This window comes from Prosopis cineraria, unplaced genomic scaffold (assembly GCF_029017545.1).
Source record: "Prosopis cineraria cultivar Desert tree isolate PC_DT_omini unplaced genomic scaffold, ASM2901754v1 PC1263, whole genome shotgun sequence".
Taxonomy (NCBI): domain Eukaryota; kingdom Viridiplantae; phylum Streptophyta; class Magnoliopsida; order Fabales; family Fabaceae; genus Prosopis; species Prosopis cineraria.
In genome coordinates, this window is record NW_026556588.1 from 2,435 (window position 1) to 24,078 (window position 21,644).

General features: G+C 33.2%; 2 protein-coding genes across 2 annotated transcripts; both read right to left on the minus strand.

Moving 5' to 3' along the window:
- Positions 1 to 8,405: 8,405 nt before the first annotated feature.
- Positions 8,406 to 11,974, minus strand: LOC129299699 (ferredoxin--nitrite reductase, chloroplastic-like). The gene is given in 5 exon segments (XM_054938164.1): positions 8,406 to 9,282; positions 9,284 to 9,364; positions 10,050 to 10,338; positions 10,444 to 10,798; positions 11,488 to 11,974. Coding segments are annotated over 5 exon segments (1,758 nt in total). The 5' UTR covers positions 11,858 to 11,974; the 3' UTR covers positions 8,406 to 8,619.
- A 3,619-nt stretch (positions 11,975 to 15,593) lies between these two features.
- Positions 15,594 to 21,351, minus strand: LOC129299700 (glycoprotein 3-alpha-L-fucosyltransferase A-like). Its single transcript, XM_054938165.1, has 7 exons — positions 20,666 to 21,351; positions 19,683 to 19,843; positions 19,047 to 19,288; positions 17,961 to 18,065; positions 17,091 to 17,247; positions 16,559 to 16,786; positions 15,594 to 16,363 (listed from the first exon to the last, which is right to left on the minus strand). Exons 1-7 carry the CDS (start codon positions 21,083 to 21,085, stop codon positions 16,108 to 16,110), a joined length of 1,569 nt encoding a protein of 522 aa, XP_054794140.1. The 5' UTR covers positions 21,086 to 21,351; the 3' UTR covers positions 15,594 to 16,107.
- Positions 21,352 to 21,644: the final 293 nt, after the last annotated feature.

Consider the following 21,644-nt stretch of genomic DNA (forward strand, 5'->3'; position numbering starts at 1 on the left):
ATAGCGATTTGTATTTGAATATATTTTTTAAAAAATTAGTTTAATAAACAGAAAGTTATTTGGATTAATAAAAATTTCTTCTTTAAAAAACGTACTTTTTAATGTGTAATGACCAAAAAGGACATTAAGAAATGATAATTTTAATTGTTATTATACTAAATATATTAGTAATGTTTTGAAAAATGCGAAACAATTTTAATAACATAAAATTTTAAATGTTAAATAATAAGAAAAAATATAAAATTTAATTTTGGACAAATTTATGTAATAAATAGTTAAACGTTCATTAATATTGAATGGTTACATTATTAATGGTTCAATCTATAATATACAATCTGATTTTTAATAGAATCTCGAACCATATTTATCTCTCTATCAGAAGCTACGCCTGAAATTGTACTTAAAATTATTAATAAAATACATGCTCATCATTATCATCGTTAGTATTAACCATATTTTCATCCTCAAAACACCTAAAGTTAGAATCAGTTGCAAATTTTCTTCTAATAAAATTATGTATAGCCATTATTGCACCAACGATACAAACTTTGCGTCACAAATTGATAGCTAAGCATGTGTCGTAAGATTGCGAATCTATTCTTTCAAACCCCAAAAGTCCTTTCAATCGTGGTCCTTAAGCTTGAATGATAATAATTAAAAACCTCATTATTATTGCAAATCTAGATGAACAGTTTGAAATCTGGGAGGTGGTAGTATATGAGATTTATAAGGATCTAAATATCCACGTGATGTTGGATAGCCGATCTAACAAATAATATTTACCTACCAATAAAAAAATAAAAATTATAAGATCCCAAAAAATATTGAGTAAATTATTTTAAATTAGATAAATATGAAATATACCTTGGGTGGATGTAAAATTTCATGTCTGGCCTTGTGAGTGTATAGTCAAACAAACGAGCATCATGGATAGTCCCTTCCCATCCAACTATGACATAAGTAAAGCACATATCCCAATCACATGCGGCCATTATATTTTGTGTTGGAATACCTTTCCTTCCAAAATATTTCCCTGCTCTTCAACACTAACCACGCATGGGATATGTTCCATCGATTGCTCTTATGGCATCTTTAAAGAATGGCTAATATTGCGGATCACCTAAAATTTTTGGATGAATATCTTGAAAAGTGCGATCTTTTGATTGGATATATTCCTTTGCTAGCTTCTCACTCACAAGCACGCAATATATTTTTAAAATGTTTGTGAATAATCTCTGTTGATTGTTGAAATCGTTTTTGTGCCATTCTATTCCCCACCCCAATGTCCAACAATATTTAAGAATATACCAACCATTTTTATAAATATTAACTTATTTTTTATTACCAAAAATTTATATATCAAAACTTATAAGAATTTGTATTTGTTAAAATTTTTTAGTTATCAAATTTTTTTTTTTTAATTAATAATGGAGCTTGTCATCTGGTGGCGGATTCTGATGCAGTAGAAGGCGTAGAGATTACGGACGACCGACATTGGGAATGTAGGGACAAGATTTGTGACGGAGATGAGCCATTGAGGGTAGCGGAGATGAGAGACTTCGATTGATGAGTTGCAAGACGTGGAGAGCCAAGAGACGAGGCAAAAGTTGATAAAGAATGGGTAAGATTGTACGAATATTTCACAAGCGAGGATAATTTGATCACACAAAAAATCATCATTCCTGGTCCATTCATGAGATGGAGATTACTTTAAATAAAATAATGGCCATTCCGATAGAATGGGTCTCATATACCAGATACTTGAACAAGAGAATGATAAATAGGTTATAAACGAATTAATTAATTTAAATTAAATCTTGAGTTTTAAACTTTAAAAATTTTTAAGTTCGTCTTTTGATTTTTAATAATTTTATTATAGTAAATTTATAATTTTTTTTTAAATTTTAACATGGTTAAAAACTAAACTAATTTGTTTTTTCCTGTTAGAATTTGAAACTATTCATTATAATAAAATTATAAAATTAAGAGTTAAATTTTAAAATTTTTAGAGTTTGGTATTTGGGATTTAATTTTAAAACAATTCTTTGTCATTCTCCCTACTTAAAATGGTCATTCTTCTCTCACTTCCATTCCATTACCAGTCATTTTCTCATGCCAAATGAGGCCTAAATGTAACTGATACGGTTGATCTCTTCAGACTTTGCGAAACTACATCCCCTGGTCAATAATGCACCGCGTCGTTTTCAATTTTATTGTTCATGTCACAATTTAAAAGCCCATAATGGTTTCACATATCTCATTCATTGTTCACGTTCGTTGAAAATCAACCCCCAAAACAAGAACCCAAAAAAATAAAACACACACACACACACATTTAAGCATATTGCATAATTGAACACCTCAGCCCAATAGGAACATGATGAAAGAAATGAGTTCAATCCAAACGACTTGGCCCATTTTTTTGTCATTAGTCATGACGACTGTGTATGGCAGCTAAGATCGTGAATAGTATAATGTGCAGATAACTTAATTATAACCAAAAACAGATAACTTAATTATGACAAATAAATTAATTGAGAAGTAGGATAATAACAATATAATGTTTTGAGTAATATATCTGGGCATATTTAAATATAATTGGGCATGCTGATTTAATTGGGCAATTAAAACTATAATTGAGTATAATTGTTAATCATTATTATTTAGTTGTCAATTAAAAAATTATCAATAACTATCAACAGTAATTAATAATTTAATATGGTAAATTGCCAACTCTAACAAATGACGTGGACTTCAAATGATTATGTAATTTTATAATTTTTTATATTTAAATTATTTATGTTAGATCTGAGAACAATTGTTTCTTGAACAATGGGCATACGGTGAAAAGTCTTTTCTAGATTTTATTTCCAACGGATAATATCCTCCAGAGCCATTTTTGGCAAATCTCTTTTGCACTCCAGACCAGCTAAACACCATTGATATTCTTAATGATCTTCCTTGTCTACATCTTCCCCAGGTTACAATCCATCAGGCTGATAAGCTTCCTGTCCTTCCCTCTTTGGAGTTTGGATAAAATTAAAAAGGCAGTTTTCGATCTCCCAAAAAATAGTGCCCCTGATATTGAGGGTTTTCATGCAAATTTCTTTTAGAAAATACTAGTCTCTTGTTTCTGAGGATCTCGTTGCTATGGTTCATCACTTTTGGAGTTCTGAGTTTCTTCTCAAGCAGCTAATTAACACTCATCATTCTCATTAAGGGTGTTCAAAACAGATCCAAACCGAAAGGACCGATCCAAACCAATCCAAACCGACAAAAACCGATCAAAACCGAACAACAATCAGGTCTGCTTCAATTTTTATGATATAAAAATCAATTGGTTCGGTTCAAGTTCGGTTTTGAGTACTAGAAACCGAACCAAACCGAACCAAACTTGATTAAAAAAATTCTATTTATTTATTTGTAAATATATAACCATTTATCTACAAGAAGCATTTTGTTTTGAATTTTTTATAGTAACAAATAAACATTTTAAAATACTTGAATGAAAATGCATAATATTAAGTAATTATAATAATCATGCTATGATCATCATTTAATTATTTACAACCTAAAAGCCTCAGCATTTAATTTATCTACAAGAAACATTTTGTTTTGAATTTTGTATAATAAGTTTTTCATTATTTATTAAAATATAGATACATAGATAAACATTTTCAAAGGATTTTAATGAAAATACATAATATTAAATAATTTTAATCTTAAAAACTTATATTAATTTTTATGATTAATTATTGTTATCACATTGAAATTTTATTATATTTTTATACCTCTATTTATGAAAAAAAGGAGTCAAAAAGAATAAATTTAATTTTAGTACATAGCACTATTATGAAGATGGAGAAAAGGAAAAAAAATTAAACAAGTGCATTAAAACTTGATCAATACTTTAGCCAAATCGAACCAAAACGAAAATAAACCGAACCAAATCGAACTTCATAAAAACCGATAAGGTCTCAATTATCAGTAAACGGAATGGTTCGGTTCGGTTTGGTTTTTGCCTAAAATCAAACCAAAACGAACCTATGAACATTCCTAATTCTCATCCTAGAAGGCCTCGCTGTTCAAACCATGAAGAATTTGAGACCCATAAGCCTTTGCAATGTGTCTCATAAAATCGTTTCCAAAATCAATTGCAATAGGTTTAAAGAGGTTCTTCAAGAGATTATTTCGCCAAACCGAAGTGCTTTTCTCCCTAACAGACTCGTGTCTGATGACATTCTTCTTGTTGCAGATTTAATGAATCATATTCATAGCTCTCGTGCCAAACGGCAAAAAAATTAGTTGCTCTCAAGTCTCAAGATTGAGTTTTCAAAGGCTTACGATCGTCTATCTTGGAATTTTATTGAGACTATTATGCTTAACATGCAATTCCCTAGGAATGAATTCAGCTTAAAAATGCGATGAATTTCCACTGTTCAATATCAACTCAGATTCAATGGTAATCTCCTAGTGCCTATTTTTCCTTGCAAATGGATTATTATTTAATAGACAAGGAGGAGATCCTTTATCTCCCTATCTATACATTTTAGCGGCTATTGTTTTGTCTTGCCTCATCTACAAATCTGAGGCGAATGGTGTATAGAAGGGAATCAAAATTTGGCAAGCTGCATCACCCATATTACATCTCTAATTTAGGAGTTAGCCTAGCCGATAAGCTTGGCCGATATCTTGTACTTGGGTGGATGTTCGAAGAAACAAATCAATTATTTATTCCCAAGTTCTTAACTCTGTCAAAAGCAAGATCAATTCTTGGAGAGGTAAACTACTTTCTCAATCTTCTAGACTAACTTGATCAAATCGGTTCTATCCACCTCAAACAAATATGTTATGTTTTGTGTGAAATTGCCAATTTCTACTTATAATAGTCCATCGATTCTTCTTGTACAATTTTTTTTGGGGTGACGATAAAAAGTGATGATTACATTTCGAACAAAAATGACTTTTTCTTCCTTACTAGTCAAGGAGGTTTGGGTTTAAGACCTATTGCCTTGGTTAATAAATCTTTTATTGCCAAGCAACTTTGGAGAATCATTAATGCTAAGCCCTATTCCTTGTTCGCTAGCACTCTTAAGTTCAAATATATTAATATGAATTTCTCTCCTTTACTAAAAAAAAAAAAGAAAAAGAAAAAAATACTCTTTATTTTGGAGAGGAATTTTTCTTCTGCTGACCTTATTATTTCCAAGTTAAAAAGGAAAGTTAGAAATGGTTCTAATATCCCTCTTAGTCATCCAGTCTAGCTTTCTATGAATCAGACCACTAATCACATTAATATTTCTTCCCGCTGTGTGAGTGATCTCCTTCAGCCACACCCTTCTAGTTTGTCTGCTTTGTAGTGGAATAGACAGTTGGTTCATTCCCTTTACAACACTCAAGCTACCAATATGATATTGAACATTCCTGTTCCTCTAACACCGCAAGAGGATAAAATTATTTGGAATGGAGCATGCAATGGGGAATATACAGCCAAAAAGGGCTTTGAATTGCTATCTACTCATAACAGTACTCACTTACCTCTGTCACAACAATCCTTATGGAGCTTTATTTGGGAATTAAGGTTTCCTTTGAAATTTATTCTATTTATTTGGAAGCTTGTTATTTGAGCCATACCTGTTAGTGACATTTTGAATGAGTATCGCCTTTCAAATATCGTTGTGTCCTTTTGGGTGTCTGAATGAAGAAACATTGGATTATCTCTTAGCCCAATGTTGCTTTACTAAATCTCTTTGGTTTGCTTGTCTATCAATTAGACCTTCTGTCGTTTCTGATTATGGAATCATTGACTGGATTTTGAATATTTCAAGCATATTTACTAAGATGCCATGGTTGATCAGATTAGGTATATCATCATCTTGTTAAATCTGATCCGTTTTTCCAAGAATTAATTGATACATCAGGGCAAATCTTCTGGTCAAATTAAATTTGATTAGAACCTTCAAGAGTGAATGCTTCTTGCTTGACAATGTCTGTTGCTGGGATGATTCCTCTCATCAAAATTCTAGTACTTCTTCCATTCCTTCTACTCCCATAATTGCTTCATTAGTCGGTTGGATCATTTGGATGAAAAATGTTAAAAATGATAGCAAATTCAAAGCTAGATCACTGTACAATAGAACTCACATTGCTTGAGTAGTTTTACTCTTCAAAATTAAAGCTCACTCAAGACAGTGAGTCTTTTGACCTCCTTTGTTTCAAATCAACCCTTTAGTGGATTTATAATGCTATAAGGAATTCTAAGCCAACCGCTACATCCTTGAGAGTCAACTGCTTTTAAAAGAACTTTTTCAGGATTGGCTCTATAATATAGTGTCACAGCGAAGCTGTTGTCATGGATGTTTTAACTCTTCTCTCTAATTTCCAGTACTATGATATTATTATCTCGCAGGATAACTACTTTTTTCTTTCTAGTTTTAGCTTTTCTCCTTGGTTCTTAAACCGTATAACTGTGCCTCAATCTTTTTTTCTGTGTGTGTATTAATTTTCTTTTTTCTTAAAAAAAAAAAATCCACGTTTCATAGTCCAAGCGGGATAGAAATGGTAATATTTGACCATTATAAGTGCAGCCACTTCAGCTTCTTCTCACTCTCATTCTATTTAAGCCCTGAAGCTGAAACAGAACTAATCGATTTGGAAGGGGCGAAGGGCGACCTCCTAGAAGGGCACAATGGAGAATCGCAGGCAGCGGACCAGAGATATTCTCTCCCTTATGTCTCTGCTGTGGTTTGCTTCTTGAAAAATTATAATCAGGTCCCATACAAAAAAATTAATTACTGTAAGTTTTATTAACAACTGAATTAAATTATATTTATAATTATTAATTTTTTTGTATGGAATTTCAATGTAATTTTCCCTTTTTTCTTTTATTGTGATTTAATTGTTGATGTTGTTCGAAATCAATTCTTTCGTTACTTTGTTCTTGGCGTCATCATATTATTGCTAGCCGGCATAAGTTCTAAGCGAAACTAGGTTAATCTCATTTTGCACTTTAAATGGTGAGCAATTATAAGTTTCAAGTGATATTTTTATGCAACGTCTGGACAAAACTAAACTTTGATATCACCTGTTGAGAGAGTACAAAACATATTGAAAAGTAAAGCCCAAAGTAATAATGCTTTTAGAAGTATCATTAACAAACTGGTGATAGTTTCTTTTTTATGGGGGGGGACTTTGGATAGAGCATCCAACACTCAGGCAAGATTTATTTGTTCCTTTTTATGATTTTTACGTATTTAATGTGTGTTCCTCTTTTTCCCCCCGTTTCGTTGGGTCTATGCACTCATAAATACTACTTTAGAAGTACCATTAACAAAGTTGTTGATATGTATTTTTTTTTTTTTTGGGGCGTGGAACATAATATGGAGCATGCAACACTCAGGCAAGGTTTATTGGTTTTTTTTTTTTATGATTCTATTAATTTGTGTTCTTAATGTGCTCATATAAATAAAAAGGAACATATACATGAGATTGACACTTTTTTCCGTAAAATTCAAAGAGCAAATATGCATGAGGATAACTATGATACTTGCCCATAAAATGACCTTTTTTCGGCAAACAACAAGGAGCATACATTGAATAAATTTAAATGCAACACGCTGCCAAGATTAATTTTTTTTAATGATTTTTTGCATGTTTAATTTATGTTCTTAATGTACTCGTATAAATAAAGGGTAAAACTTATGTAATTAATATATTTATGTCTAATCAAATCATAACAAGTTAATCTTAATATGTTAATTAAATTAATAACAATAATTTATTATAAAATAAGTAATTTATAAAAGATCCATATGTCTTAATTTAATTAAAAATATGTACATTAAATATACAAGTTTTTACCTAAATAAGGAAAAATGAACATATACATGAGATTGACACTTTTTCTCATAAATGTCAGAAAGCAGATATACATAAAATTTATGTTGGCTAATTAGAATACTTTGTTTTTTTTAAAATATTTTTCACATATTTAACGTGTGTATAAGTAAAAAAGAACATGTATATATGAGATCGACACTTTTTCCCATAAAATTCAAACACAAAAAAAAAAAAAAACAGAGAGCATGATTTGATTGCGACATAAAATATACTTTGCTCCGAGTCACATCTACCTACAAATTGATGCTATTTTCTATCTTTAATATAATTTACACTTTAAAAGGTCTACATGGTTAAATTTTAACTAGATGGTAGTTTTAAAAAGCAGTGATAAGGGACTATTATTAAGGATGTAGTAAAAGTTGGCAAAATACATACATACATACATACACATATATATATATATTAAGGATGTAGTGAAAATTCATTGATAGAGATCGAATTACTTAAAATTGTAAGATATCAATTTTTATAACTAAACAATTAAATTAAAAACTAAAGAAAACTTCAAGAACCGAAGAATTAGTTAACCTTGACAACACATGGTCTGCAACATTTATTTCAGAGTAAATATAATTTCTTCTTCTTCTTCTTCTTTTGACCAGTAAATAGAATTCCAATCGCACAAGACAACAACAACGGCATATACTATAATACTACATCTCTATAACTTTTCTCACAAAGGATCTTACGGAAGCCACCATCTTTCACAGATATCATTTATTCTTCTTCTCCTTCTTCCCTATTCCTTGGGACAGCCCCAAAATGGTTGACCAATAAGTCAGCCACAAGGGCCACCAAGTCCTTACAAGGAACACCCTTCTTATACACTTCTCCTAAATGTGAGTCACTCCCAATTCTGCCTCCCAAGAAGACATCCACACCTTCACAAGCCTTACCATTCTCATCCCTTGTCATGCATCCCATGAACCCTATATCAGCCACCTGAACCTGGCCACACGTGTTAGGGCACCCTGTCCAATGCATTCTCACTGGTCTTGTCACAGCCACTTGTCTTTCTACTTCTTCAGTCACCTTCAAGGCCCTTGCTTTTGTCTCTATTATGGCTTGCCCACAGAACTGATTCCCAGTGCAAGCAACCAGTGATCTCATCAGAAGAGATGGTTCAGGTGAGAATCTGTCTTTCAGAAGTGGCTCGTTGAGTAAGGCTTCAAGTTTTGAGTTTTCTACATTGGGGAAGATGATGTTTTGTTCCACTGTTAACCTGAGTTCACCAGTGCCATACTGTTCTGCTAAACGAGCTAGCTCTTCCATTTCATCTGCCTGCACTCTACCTACTGGTATGTGAAGCCCCACATAGCTTAAGCCCTCTTGCTTCTGAGGATGAACACCTAGACAATCTCTTCTTTCCCATTTTTTTCTGAATCAAGTCTTTCTGAGCTGCTCTTTCCAGATACTTTCCTGGCATTCTCTTCTCCACTTCTCCCCTGAATACTTCTATTCCCTACAGTTTCCAAGCATGCAATTCTGAGTGAGACTTGACAGTTGACACTTCAAAACACCCAAGGATATCTCAGATGTTTTACTGCAAGATTTTCTTGATGCACATACTTTTGAGTTCCAGGAGGATTTAGATCCTCTTAAATTAAAAGTTTGTGAACTTCTGAAGTAAGAAGGATAAATCCTCTCCAGCAAATGCATGCAGTCTAAGTTTTTATTCTGAACTTAGTAACTTGTCGGTCATACCAACTTGACATGGGAAGGTCATGAAATAGACACCTCCAAAAAACACCAAGGTTGTGACTGACTGTATCGAATATAGTCGTCTAACAAAGCAAATAACTTTCTTCCTTTTTATTGGGTTGGTGTCCAGTGTACTAAGGTTAAGGTACAAGTACAAGATCGAAAAAGCATGAACACTGAGATGCCAAAGAGAAAAAGGAAGGAGGGGAAGAATCAACAAGAAAGAACATCAAATCGTAAGTTTATGAAAATTAAAAATAATGTGACATGACGAGAATTTTGAATTCAAGATGAATCAACTAGTTTCTTCTTTCATTTCTTGCATGGGTTTACAAAAAGGTTGTGACTAACTGTGGTGGACACCTATCAGCCTTTGTTTTGGACATTATGTGACTGTTTGAACAAAACATGAACATAACAAAAATGAACAGGAACGATTGAATTACCAGTTCATCAATCAACCACATCATTCTGGTCTTCTGTCTGTTCCCTCTAGTGCCGAGATCCCTGTAGGTCTCAAGAACAGCTTTGCACACAGGGATCACATCATCAGCTGAGACCCATGCATCAAGTGGAACAGCCTCTGCACATCGCTTGGGACTAAAGAAACCACCCACTAACAAGTTGAACCCAAATCGACCATCTTTTTCGGCAGGCATGTAAGCCAGATCATTAATGTGGGGATGCTCATAAAGATCATGGGACCCCACTACACAAACATTCCACTTCCTTGGCCTGTTCCAATTACAACATTAAAAAGTGGCCCTAGAACTTGCAAGTTTGCAATAGGTCATCACAAGTTTACACATAGGACAATCTAAAATTGGCGCTAGAACTTACAAGTTTGTAATGTTTGGGTTGCCAAGCGAGTTGGCAGTGATGAATTGGGACAACAAGTTGGTGTAAGGTCTGGTATCAACAATCTCATCTGGGTCAATGCCGGCAAGAGGGTTACCCACAGGGTTTCTTACGTTGTCCATGCCACTTTGGAGACTTGTCAAGCCAACATCTGCGAGGCCTTTGAAGATTTCTGGGACATCAGGAAGCACCACACCTCGTATCTGCCAATTCTGCCTTGTTGTCACATCAGCACACCCTTCTTTCCCATACTTCCTTATCACACTTGCCAAGTACCTTGTCTGGGCGCTTGTTGTTACCCCATTCGGAAGTTTCAGCCTCATCATGAATCTACCATCTGATTTTGAAATGGAAATATTTGACTCAGTCAGAAAGATAAACTATTACTTGTTTTAGAGGAAAATTTCTATTTTAATCCCTGACATATGGTACATACATTTTCAATTTTAATTCCCACTCATGAAAATGATTTCAACTTTGTTAGTATACCTAAAAAAATCTAGAATATAACAGAAGCTGACTCACATTTTTTGATTCATACCTGGCACATACTTGAATCCACAATAGATAAGGACTAATTTAAGAACCACTATCCTTATAAAATCCATACCACGCCCCCTAAAAGGCAAAAGGAAAAACAGGCCTAATCTCATAACCATAGATTGATATCATGCATGGACAGCGTGGAATGAGTTAACTGGTGCCACGTAATTCAACTCAGCAATCAATCTTGTTACGTTAACTTGTGAGCCTAAATGAGATTCAAGGATAACATTGAGAGAATTTTAAAGAATGACGCACTAACTTGAAAGAAAAGAGGTGGAAGAAATTAGATTTTTAAATACAGATGGGAAAAAAAGTTGTGTCCTTGCTACCCCATTTGGAAAATTTAGTCTCGTTAATCTAACATTGGTCATTGGCCATGTATGGATAAAAATTTACCTCGGGAACTTAAGCTCGAACACGTAACAATCAACTATAATATAGTATTTCCTCAAAGGTTGAGAATCAATTAGTGAAACTTACACTGATGCTTTCTCCTGTGGAAGAGGCCAAGCCATTTGAGCCTGACATCAATATCGTCCTTCGTGATCTTAGAGCTCTCAATCTCCTCAAGAGACAACTTGGCCAACTCTTCGATTCCACCTTCCATGAAGAGCTTCATGGGTTCTTTCTCGAGCTTGACCTTCTCTTGAGGATTGAGGCCCTGCCTGAACTTCTCCTTCAAAACCCAGTACCCATCTTGTTCCTGCACTCGAGGCTCCAACCTCGACGCGTCCACTTCCGGCGAAGAAGCAACCTGGGCCGTTGCCGGAGTTGCAGAGACCACCCATGTCGGCTTGGGGCGAGAAGAAAGGGAAGGAGAGAGAAAACGAACAGAGAGAGAAGAAGCCATCTGAAAGCAGAGTGTGTGTGGAACAGAAGCTGGTGAGAGAGAGAAGAGAGGCCATCTTTGTAGGGATGAGAGGTTGGAAGAGAGGAGGGACCTTAGGAGTGAGCAAGAGTTTCCTTGAGAGATCAAAGGACCTTTCGTTGAGGCTAAGGGTCGTCCTTGTTTTGTGGTTCGACCACAGATTTGCCGCCTTACTTCATCGTTATCTTGCCATTATTTTTTCGCTTTTTAGAATCATTTCCGTCAATTCTTCGTGTTTTGAGTTTTGCACAATTGGACAAGTCATGGTAATAAATCACTTTGAAAATTATTTATTATAATTATATAATATCGTGTTAGGATACTGGTTATATATATATATATATATATATATATATGTTGGCAGTTTAAAATAAAAGAGACATTGAATATAATTAGTTTTAATTTTATTGAATAATTAATTAATATTTTAACTAAATCACTTTATGCCGCCTAAAACTAGTTCAGCCGTAAAAACCTGGCATAGCAAGCGGCAAGCGAGGCTGGAATTCTATTTATTTATCATCAAAACAGATTCCTTGCCTTATGGCACTCTTTTTAATCCATTATGTCGTGGGATAAAATCCTGTATGTCAATGTAATGATTTTGTTGATAAATAATTTACAATTATTTTTATAAATATTTTTTGAATATAAAAGTATACTTTAATTCTGATAAATTCTCGAAATCAATCTCATCTAAATTTTTGTTTATAAAAAAAGAAAAAAGAAAAATATTTAAATACTTGCTTTTATATAATTAATATACTCCTTTTAATTCAAAATATAAATATTTTTCTTTAGTTAATTTTAATTTAAAATATAAACAATTTAGTACATGCAATTTTTTTTTCATTTTACCCCTTTATTTATTAATTTAAATTTTTGTATAAATTTAACTCTTATTCATCATCAAGTGCATTGGTAATTAGAATTAAGATTAAAAAAATGATATATATTGTTATGAAAATAAAAAAATTATTAGTATGAGTATTTAAAAAAACTACTTATATTTTAGATCAAAAGGAGTATTTTGCCTTTCATTCAAATTAATATGAAAATTTTTCAAAATTTTTAAAAAATCACATTATTATTATTATTAAAAATAAAGTTAGCTAGTTGATAAATCATGGAATAAAAAAAACTTGTGACATGTTGTGATTTGGTTGTAAATGAATATCTTGTACTCCCTCCGTCTGAATTATAAGACACTTTTAAAAAAAATTTAACGTCTCATAATATAAGACACTTTGATAAAAATAAGATTTCATTAATAATAATTTTTTAATATTACCCTTCCCATATATTCTCTCTCTTCAATATTATTTCATCAAATGAAGTATTAAATGAATGGCATTTTTAAACGTTTATATTTTTGTCTTAAAAAAGTAAAATTATAAGATGTATTTAATGAGTTTTATTGATATGTAAAATTTTGTCTAAAAATGTTTTATAATTTAAGACGAAAAGAGTACTATATTTTTATCAAAAAATATATCTTATAATATAAACTTCAATATATAAGACTTTTCCAGATGAAAACTCTACCTCAACACCACTACACACGATGTAATTTCTATATAATAATTAGAGCAACTCCCATCTTATGTAACGTTTTAATTTGAAACCTCTGGAGTTTGGATAAATGAATAAAAAATAAAAAATATCAAATTTCAAGGTTCACAGTCAAGCAATAGAACCAAAAATTTGACTTTTAATTACTATGTGTGTGTACAAATAAGGGTTAGGTATAATTGAAGGAGTTAGTTTTTTTTGATATATTGAAGTTTAAATTCTTATTAAAAAAGATTCTCATATTTATTATACGATTATACTTTAAATAAAATTGTTTCTGAGTATATCTGTAAGCAATAAAAAAATATATTTTATAATATTTAAAAAGTGTAAGTACTTTGTATTACAGCATATAAGCATGCTTAAATTACACAACTTTATAATGTGAATTCTTCACATAGTTGTAATCAAATATACAAAACGTTACTTGCGTATCTATTTATTTACTTATCCTAGTTAGATGACAATATTATGCCAAGAGTACAGTGAAAAAAATAAAAATTGTATATTATATATCTTACCAAAACAAAACATTACATCTAGTTTACTTTCTATGAGCCAAAAAGAAATTGTATAATTTTAACAAAATTTATTAGACACTATCTGTTTGGTTGATAAGCTAAAGAGAGAGAGTGGAGGGCAAAGCCTTTTGAGATGAAATTGGATCTAGCGGCTGGCACGCATGATTTGGTTCAGATTCCTTTAATTCTGAACATAAAAAGTACTTTGTAATCAGTAACATCAAAAATAGAAGTCAGATACAATAAAATACGAAGCAAAGAGGATCACATTTACTTATGTGACATCTTCAGTTCTTCACCAAATACGGACGCGGCAAAAGTTTTATTTCATTTCTTTATTCTTTATTTGTCTTTGACTTTTTGTGGTTACTTGTTGCCCCTTAGCCTCTAAGGGCACTGGCAAGGACGTGAACAACTTGACTTCTCTGATCTGTAAATTATAAATAATAACAACAACAACAACAATGAGAACAATTATTATATTTGACCTTTTTTTGGGTGTAGACAAAAACGCTGCTTTCTTTGTCATATTACATTTTGGGCGTCCCTCCTGTAAAGGGCATTCGATTCATGTGCCACTTGACACCTATTAATAAACTCTCAAGCCTTGTCTTCATTTGTCCTTTATTATCATCATTATTATTTTAATTTTTAAATAAATATTAGCATAATCATATGGTTCAGTTCAGGTTGTCTGATTTATAAATCTCCTCAAGTAGTCATATATCTAATTATTCGAGTCTTAACCTCAAATCTCAAATATTATTGTATAACAATATAAGCACTTTCTATGTTCCACACCTCTTGTAGTATTTCAGCCTGTTTGGATTGCAAAATAACTTGATTTTTTTTGGGGGGAAATCTTGATTTGGGTGAAAAATACCAAACACTACCATTGATTCTTAATTGATTATTCTAGCTTGAACCACGTTTTGGGATAAGCTCTGTGAGACCGCTTTTTTGATTCAATTATTCTCCCTCCCTTGACAGGTACAGTGGGAGAAAATGATAGAACAAAATGCAGAGAAAGAAAAAGAGAGAGAATGAGGGCGGCCAATGGAGATTATATAGCATGAAGTTCTAAAAAATTAAAACAGGAAACAATTTATTGGGACTAAAATAAGAAATTAATTGTTAGTATTAATATAATTTAAATTTTTATAATTAATCAAATATATTGGTTTAAATAATATACTTTACTTCTTTAATAAAGTTTAACAAATTTAATAATATTATATACAACTTTATTAATAATTTAATTTTGAAAATTAATATCTTTTATGATAATACATACAGTTAAATTGATTCTCATTAAATCATTCAAACTTTAATTGTCTTCAAATCAATTTTAAAAAAACAACATCCAAACAGACTGTGCCATAACATTTATTAATTATTTTTATAATTAATTATATCCAATTAAAATTTAAACGAGCTCTTTACCTCATTTCTGTAAACTGATTATTTGTTGCAGTAGTTAATGATAACTTAATCAGTGACAAAATATATTAAAAAATCGAACACAAACCATAAGAAAAAGAGCACTGTAATAACAAACTTCTCTTCCGAAGTCGTTGAAAATAACTCGGGGACAAAAGAAAGAAATACGAGCAGAAAATGTGTACTGAAACAAAATAGAATCACTTTATTAATGTTTCGGGGAAAAACATACATAATAATATTAAAAGGTGTATGAAACAAGCGACTCTCAAATACAATATACAGGACCTGTCTGTCATATCCAGATTATAGTTATAATTCAGAAAAATCAAACAGAGTCTTCCCTATATAGCTTCTCATCATGCACGACTTGAGTTTAAAAAACGTAGCCTGGTGCTCTCCAAGTGTAAGAATCCCTCTTATCACCTACCTACCTAAGAGATTAAAGCCATACCTCTTGATTCATTCCTAAATCTACTTTAGCATAGAGATAAGTGGGAGAAGTGAGAGAAGAAAAATATGTCTGATTCAAATCAAACAAATCTTTTTTCCTTCCATTTTCTTCTGTGCGCTATAACTAAGCCCCTTCATCAGTGATTCTAAGATATCAAAGCCTGCGACGAGAAGCTGAAGTTCAAGGTGAAGGTGAAGGTGGCGCTAGGGTATTCATAGAAAAGGAAGAGAGAAAATGAGAATATGCTACACAAATATGACTTCAAACTTGGAACAAGGATTGCTTTCCAAGTGATTTCTAAAATCAGCATTCCCTTTGAAACTGAAGGTATAGAGAGCCTGCCTCTGCGTCAACCCTACAGGATATATTCTGTAAATTTTTAACTCATTGCCCCCTCTTATGCTTTCTGGCCTTTCTGTCTTCCATATGGGTACATGATTCTGGGATGTGAACTTCTGTAACACAGCAGACTTCAAAGCTTCTAGAGTCAAATTGTTTGACCTGCATAGTCCGTGTCAGAATAATGAATTCTCTGCAAGCTAACATTATGATATTCCAGAAAATTCGGTAACATCTAAAATGGTAGAGCTCTATGTCCGTAGCACCGAAAAAGTTCTGAGTCTAGCATAGCTGATGATAACTTGTATAAATTATGGCTTAGAGAGAGAAGAATACTGGTTAAAGTAAGAAGCATACCTCAAGAAAACGGACTCCATCTCAAACCTTCCCCTTTCTCTCACATATGTGTGATATACTGTTTCTGAACCTCGAGTGCACTTGCAGGGGCGCTTCTTGAAGCCTGGGCTCTTTTCTTCCTTCTCTCTAATCACTGTCGCCAAGTGAATGCAAAGGCGGCAAGATGAATGTACTGCTGCCATATCCACAAGAGCCTTGAAAGACTCAGATGGGCCCTCATACTTCCACCTAATCAACAGATGACCTAGGTGTTTATATTAATTAGAGAAAGAGCACAATGCCAACACCCAGTTAAACTTTTAAAGCCTGATGAAATCAAGATGGTTCATTCAGAACCAGATAATATTCAACCGCTCTGACATTATAAAGCTCAATTTTAGTGGTTAAGTCTTTGGGAGACAACGTAAAACATCAAACTTCCTGATTTTTTTATAAGATTATACAGTCCAGTTTTGGTGTAAGGTTGGTGAGAAGCAGTTTTGTTGTGGGGTTTCTCAGGGTAAGGAGGAGACCCAAGTTTCACTGTTTTTACCTCAATGAATGGTTATATGCCTCAGGGTTCTCTGCCAGGTGTTTCATGGCCTTGGCAACTGATTCAGCATCTTCAAGCTCTCTAATATGTAAAAGCGAACCAGGGGCTGGAGCAAAATCCTGAATATTTGGAGCACCAACAACAACAGGAACAGAGCCTGCAATGAAAGAGAGCTTAATTTCCAGATAAGAAGCATGAGTGTGTTGTGCGGATATTTCAAGATGCTCAAAAATTTTCAAGGATCTTGAACCAATTAACTAGTGTTCCTTGCATTTTCTTTTTCTTGATAAAAAGTTCTTGAATTTTATGTTCATCTAGATGTTCAGCATGTCCCTTGTTTTCTGTAAACTTAATATAATTTCTAATGATTTAGGTACTATAGCTCTTTCAAAGCCCCTTCACCCACAGAGGGTCTTCATACTGCTAGTTTAAACTAATTTCTTAGAATTGAACAATGAGGTCATTATGAGATTGGATTGAAGAGAGATGAACTACAAAAGCAGCATTATGCATGTTTATTACCTACAATTAACTAAGAATTTTTTATATATATAAAACGAAACTAATTATATTATCCAATAAATTTATGAGGCAACTATTTATCATAAATAATTATCAAGTTATATCTAAGAGGGCATGCTCAATCCCAAATATATAATTTGTCAATAATATAGCAGAAACAGAAAATCCTGGCAGCCGAGGGAAATACAGAAATAGTTGGGCCCAAGAACAGCAAAATGAACAGATTAAATGCAAGGGCCTCATTTCCGTATTTCTAAGGCCCACAAAAAGAAAGTTGTGTTACATTAGTCAAGTCGCATGTCTATTAAATGCAAATGAGAGTATAAAGGTAGATGCTATTTCCAATACCAGCAACAAGAGATTGGAAAAATTTTTCAGTTACATAATCCTCCTCATTTGAATTCTCAAATGCCAAGCTAAATTTGTAGCGCTTCAGAGTTTCCACTTTGTCCACTGCAGTAATTAAAAATAATATCAACAAAGCAACAAAGCCACAGAAATAAAATGAAGGGCGTTGTTATCAACAATAAAATAATATTAAAACTAAAAGTTTTCCATATGAGCCAATCCCTTATCCCTTACTGTATTTAAACTCAATAATCAAGATTCAAGAATAATCACTGTGATTTACATTGGTATCTACAAGGAGGGAATCAACTATCAAATCTTTTAAAAAGTACGCTGTCAAAATGCTTCGGAGAGACATGAGATTCTTCTTCTTCTGGTTCGCCTTAATAATGTTTCCTTTTAAAAAAAAATTGCACTGTTTAATGTGCGATATATTTGCAATGAATCTATTTTGCTTCTGCCGCAATAGTCCTAACCACAGCCTTCATGCCAGAGCAAGTGTTCAATAAGATCAATTTATGATGAGCAGAATATTGAATGAAAAACTGAAATTAAATGGATGCAGAATTTAGACAGGGAATGCAATTTTAAGAGCCTCAGAGCCTAGTCATGGTGCCAACCTGACAGCTTAAACATCAAATTGGACATTCTCTCTCTCTCTCTGTTTTTTTTTTAGTTACCATAAGAAAATGTATATTTTTATGCAGTACTTCAGTAAAGATAAGCAAACAGAGTACATTTTATAGATTTAAAATCTTTTGTTGGAATCATGATATCTGTGAGCACATCAGAGCTGATTTAGTTTTACAGTGTAAAATTTGAGACCTGACCACCTTGACTTGCCCAAGATATTCAGAAATAATATATTGATAAGAACATCAATTACAAAAGTGGAATTGATGTTCAAACCTAAAATAATATTTGAGTCATCCTATGATAGAGGAGACAGTGACTTCAATTTGAGAAAGACTTGATGGGGTCATCACTCATCAGCAAAAAGCAATTGCAACTCTGACAATATAACTCCATTAAAAGAAGCACAAAAGATTTGAACAGGCATTGAATTATCAGAACATTACAACACACCTCTTCCATCACGGTTTCTATGGCAACCACCATAAGAATCAATCTTGATGTTTGCTTTTTCAAGAGCTTCAAGAGCTTGCAACCGGAAATTTCGAGCACCACAATTCGAAATAAAAGCAGCTGCAAGAGCACTTTCAGTTTTGGGTTGCACAGGTCCCATAATGTCATACTCAGCCCAAGAGAAGTATCCAACAGGAACATCAGATGATAGACTGGTTGTCATTACAATGTTATATCCCCTCCTAGTACACAAGACATTAAACTATTAGTTAGATACTTACACATTTTCTTTTTGGAAGTAAAATGTCCTCTCCACTTGTATAGGGAACAAAAAAGAAATGAGATTCAATTGAATGAAAGTAAAAACTACAATAATCTTTATTCTACATTACTCATTACTTGGTACTTGTATAATTTGCAAATTATCAGACTGTCAACACCTTAGTCTTGTCCTCTAGGTTATGTTCACACTCACTGAATCCACAATCCCATGGCATTCAACTAGGTAAATTCTCTACTACAATACTCTTCATGGAACTATAGAAACACAAAAACCGAAAGATCAGGTTGCCCAGCATAAAAGCTACAAATGGTTCAACCTAAGGACTTAAATGCTTCATGATAGTGCTTACCCACCGTCTTGCCATTGCAATATTGTTCTCTGCATAGTATTGCGAAGATTCCATAGATCGCAAAACACTAGCTGTCCCTGCTTGTTGAGATGAACCAAACGCTGCATCAGGTTTGTTACCTGAATTATACCCAAACTGGCATCCAACGGCACATGACTTCCACTCCTGTGCATAGATTTTATAAGAATAAAAAAAAAATCGAAAAATAAAAATTGTTAGATAACTAAGAGAAATAAATAAGAGCCAGACTGTATCAACAGAAAAACTCTAACCCAACAATAGACAAATATCATAAACTGTAGTGAAGAGCACCTTATATGATTACATATATCAACATTATTTCATATGTGAATACAAAAAGAGGTCCAGTAATGAAAAATGATTTAATAATACCACCCTTGACAACATAATTCATATGATTTCAAAACAAATGAAAGAAAAGCTCATGTCTCAGTAAAACTTTACTAATGTTACGTGGAAGAAATCATCAGTAGAGCAATGATTTGCCGACAAGCACATGGTTCAAGTCCCCGAAATTATTCCAGAGTGATTTTCACCAAACAAGTGAACAGGAAAGTTATGTGAACAATTATAGGGAGGTTCATTCTAATTTTCAATTACTTCTTTAGCTATCAACACTAGACAGTATATGCATCCTCAGAATGATAAAAGATTGTTACAGTGCATTAACTCTCTAGCATTACCAACTTAAACAAAGTGAAGAGGTCTGTATCTATAAGCATGCTGAAAAAATATATCTAACAGGCTATAACAAGTTAAGTCAGATACCAAATTTGTTTGAACTCAAAACTAGTTCCCCAGTAATTCAAGTTCAACACTTCAAGAAGAGAAGAAGAAGTCACTATCGAGCTTATAAATCGGGGATCAGAGTAGTCATAATTAAACTAATTCGTCAACAACTAGCTGATCTTCCAAATTAGGAACGCCTATAAGGAAAGTATAATCAAGAGTTAAAATTCAACAAACCTGTTCACCTCCACTGACCAAAACAGGGTCCTTTGTAAAGTTCCTTGAATACGCCACAGCATCCTCCCTCTCTAACCACTCCTCACAGCTCTCAGATTCTGAAGTCCGAACCCCACCAAGCATATCTATCCCCAAACCATCGTTTGCGACGACTTCACGAGCTATCCCCAAATCATCTTTTGCGACGACTTCACGAGACCAGTAAATTAAGTCGGCCCAAGTATCGAGCATAGCAGTGTTCTTCGCCATATCCAACTTACCCAAGAAGGCGATCTCAGCAATGACCACAAGGGCCACAACCAGAGGCATTAGATTGGACCATCTCTTCTTGGGCGGCACCGATAAACCAGCTGCAGAAACTGGTAAAGTTTCCTGGTTTGTCTCCGTTCTTGAGCCTCTATGATTTGACAATAGACCCATTAAATCAAATCAAATCAAATCAAATACTCCAGACAACCAAAAATTCCTAGACTTGAAGAAGGAGAAGCTTTGAAGGAATAACTGCGATCTGCAACTGAAACAAGAGCTGTTATAGCTTCGGCTAGTTTACATCCGAAAGGGGAGAGTTGGGAGAAAGCAAGGATCAATGCTGAGACTGGGTCTCCTTCTTTGGTTCAGAGAGAAGAAAAGGGAGACTTAGAATCTCAGGAAGGAAGAAACACCGGATTTCCACGTTCAATCCAAAGTCTAAGAGTGTGTTTGGATAGGGGAAAAAATCGATTTTCCCCCTCCAAAATCGATTATTTCAGTAAGTTAGCCAAACGGTCAGAAAAGGTGAAAATCGATTTTGACCCCATACGCGCGTTTTACCGTAAGCTACTTCGATCAGCTTTCTGATAAACGTTTGTAAAAAATGTTGGGGAAAATTACAAAAACAAGCCCAGGAAAAAATTACAAAAAAAGCACATAATTTAATAAAAATAAATTAAACTCTCTTCTTTTTCCTTTTTTTTCCTTAATAAAATTTAAAATTTGTATA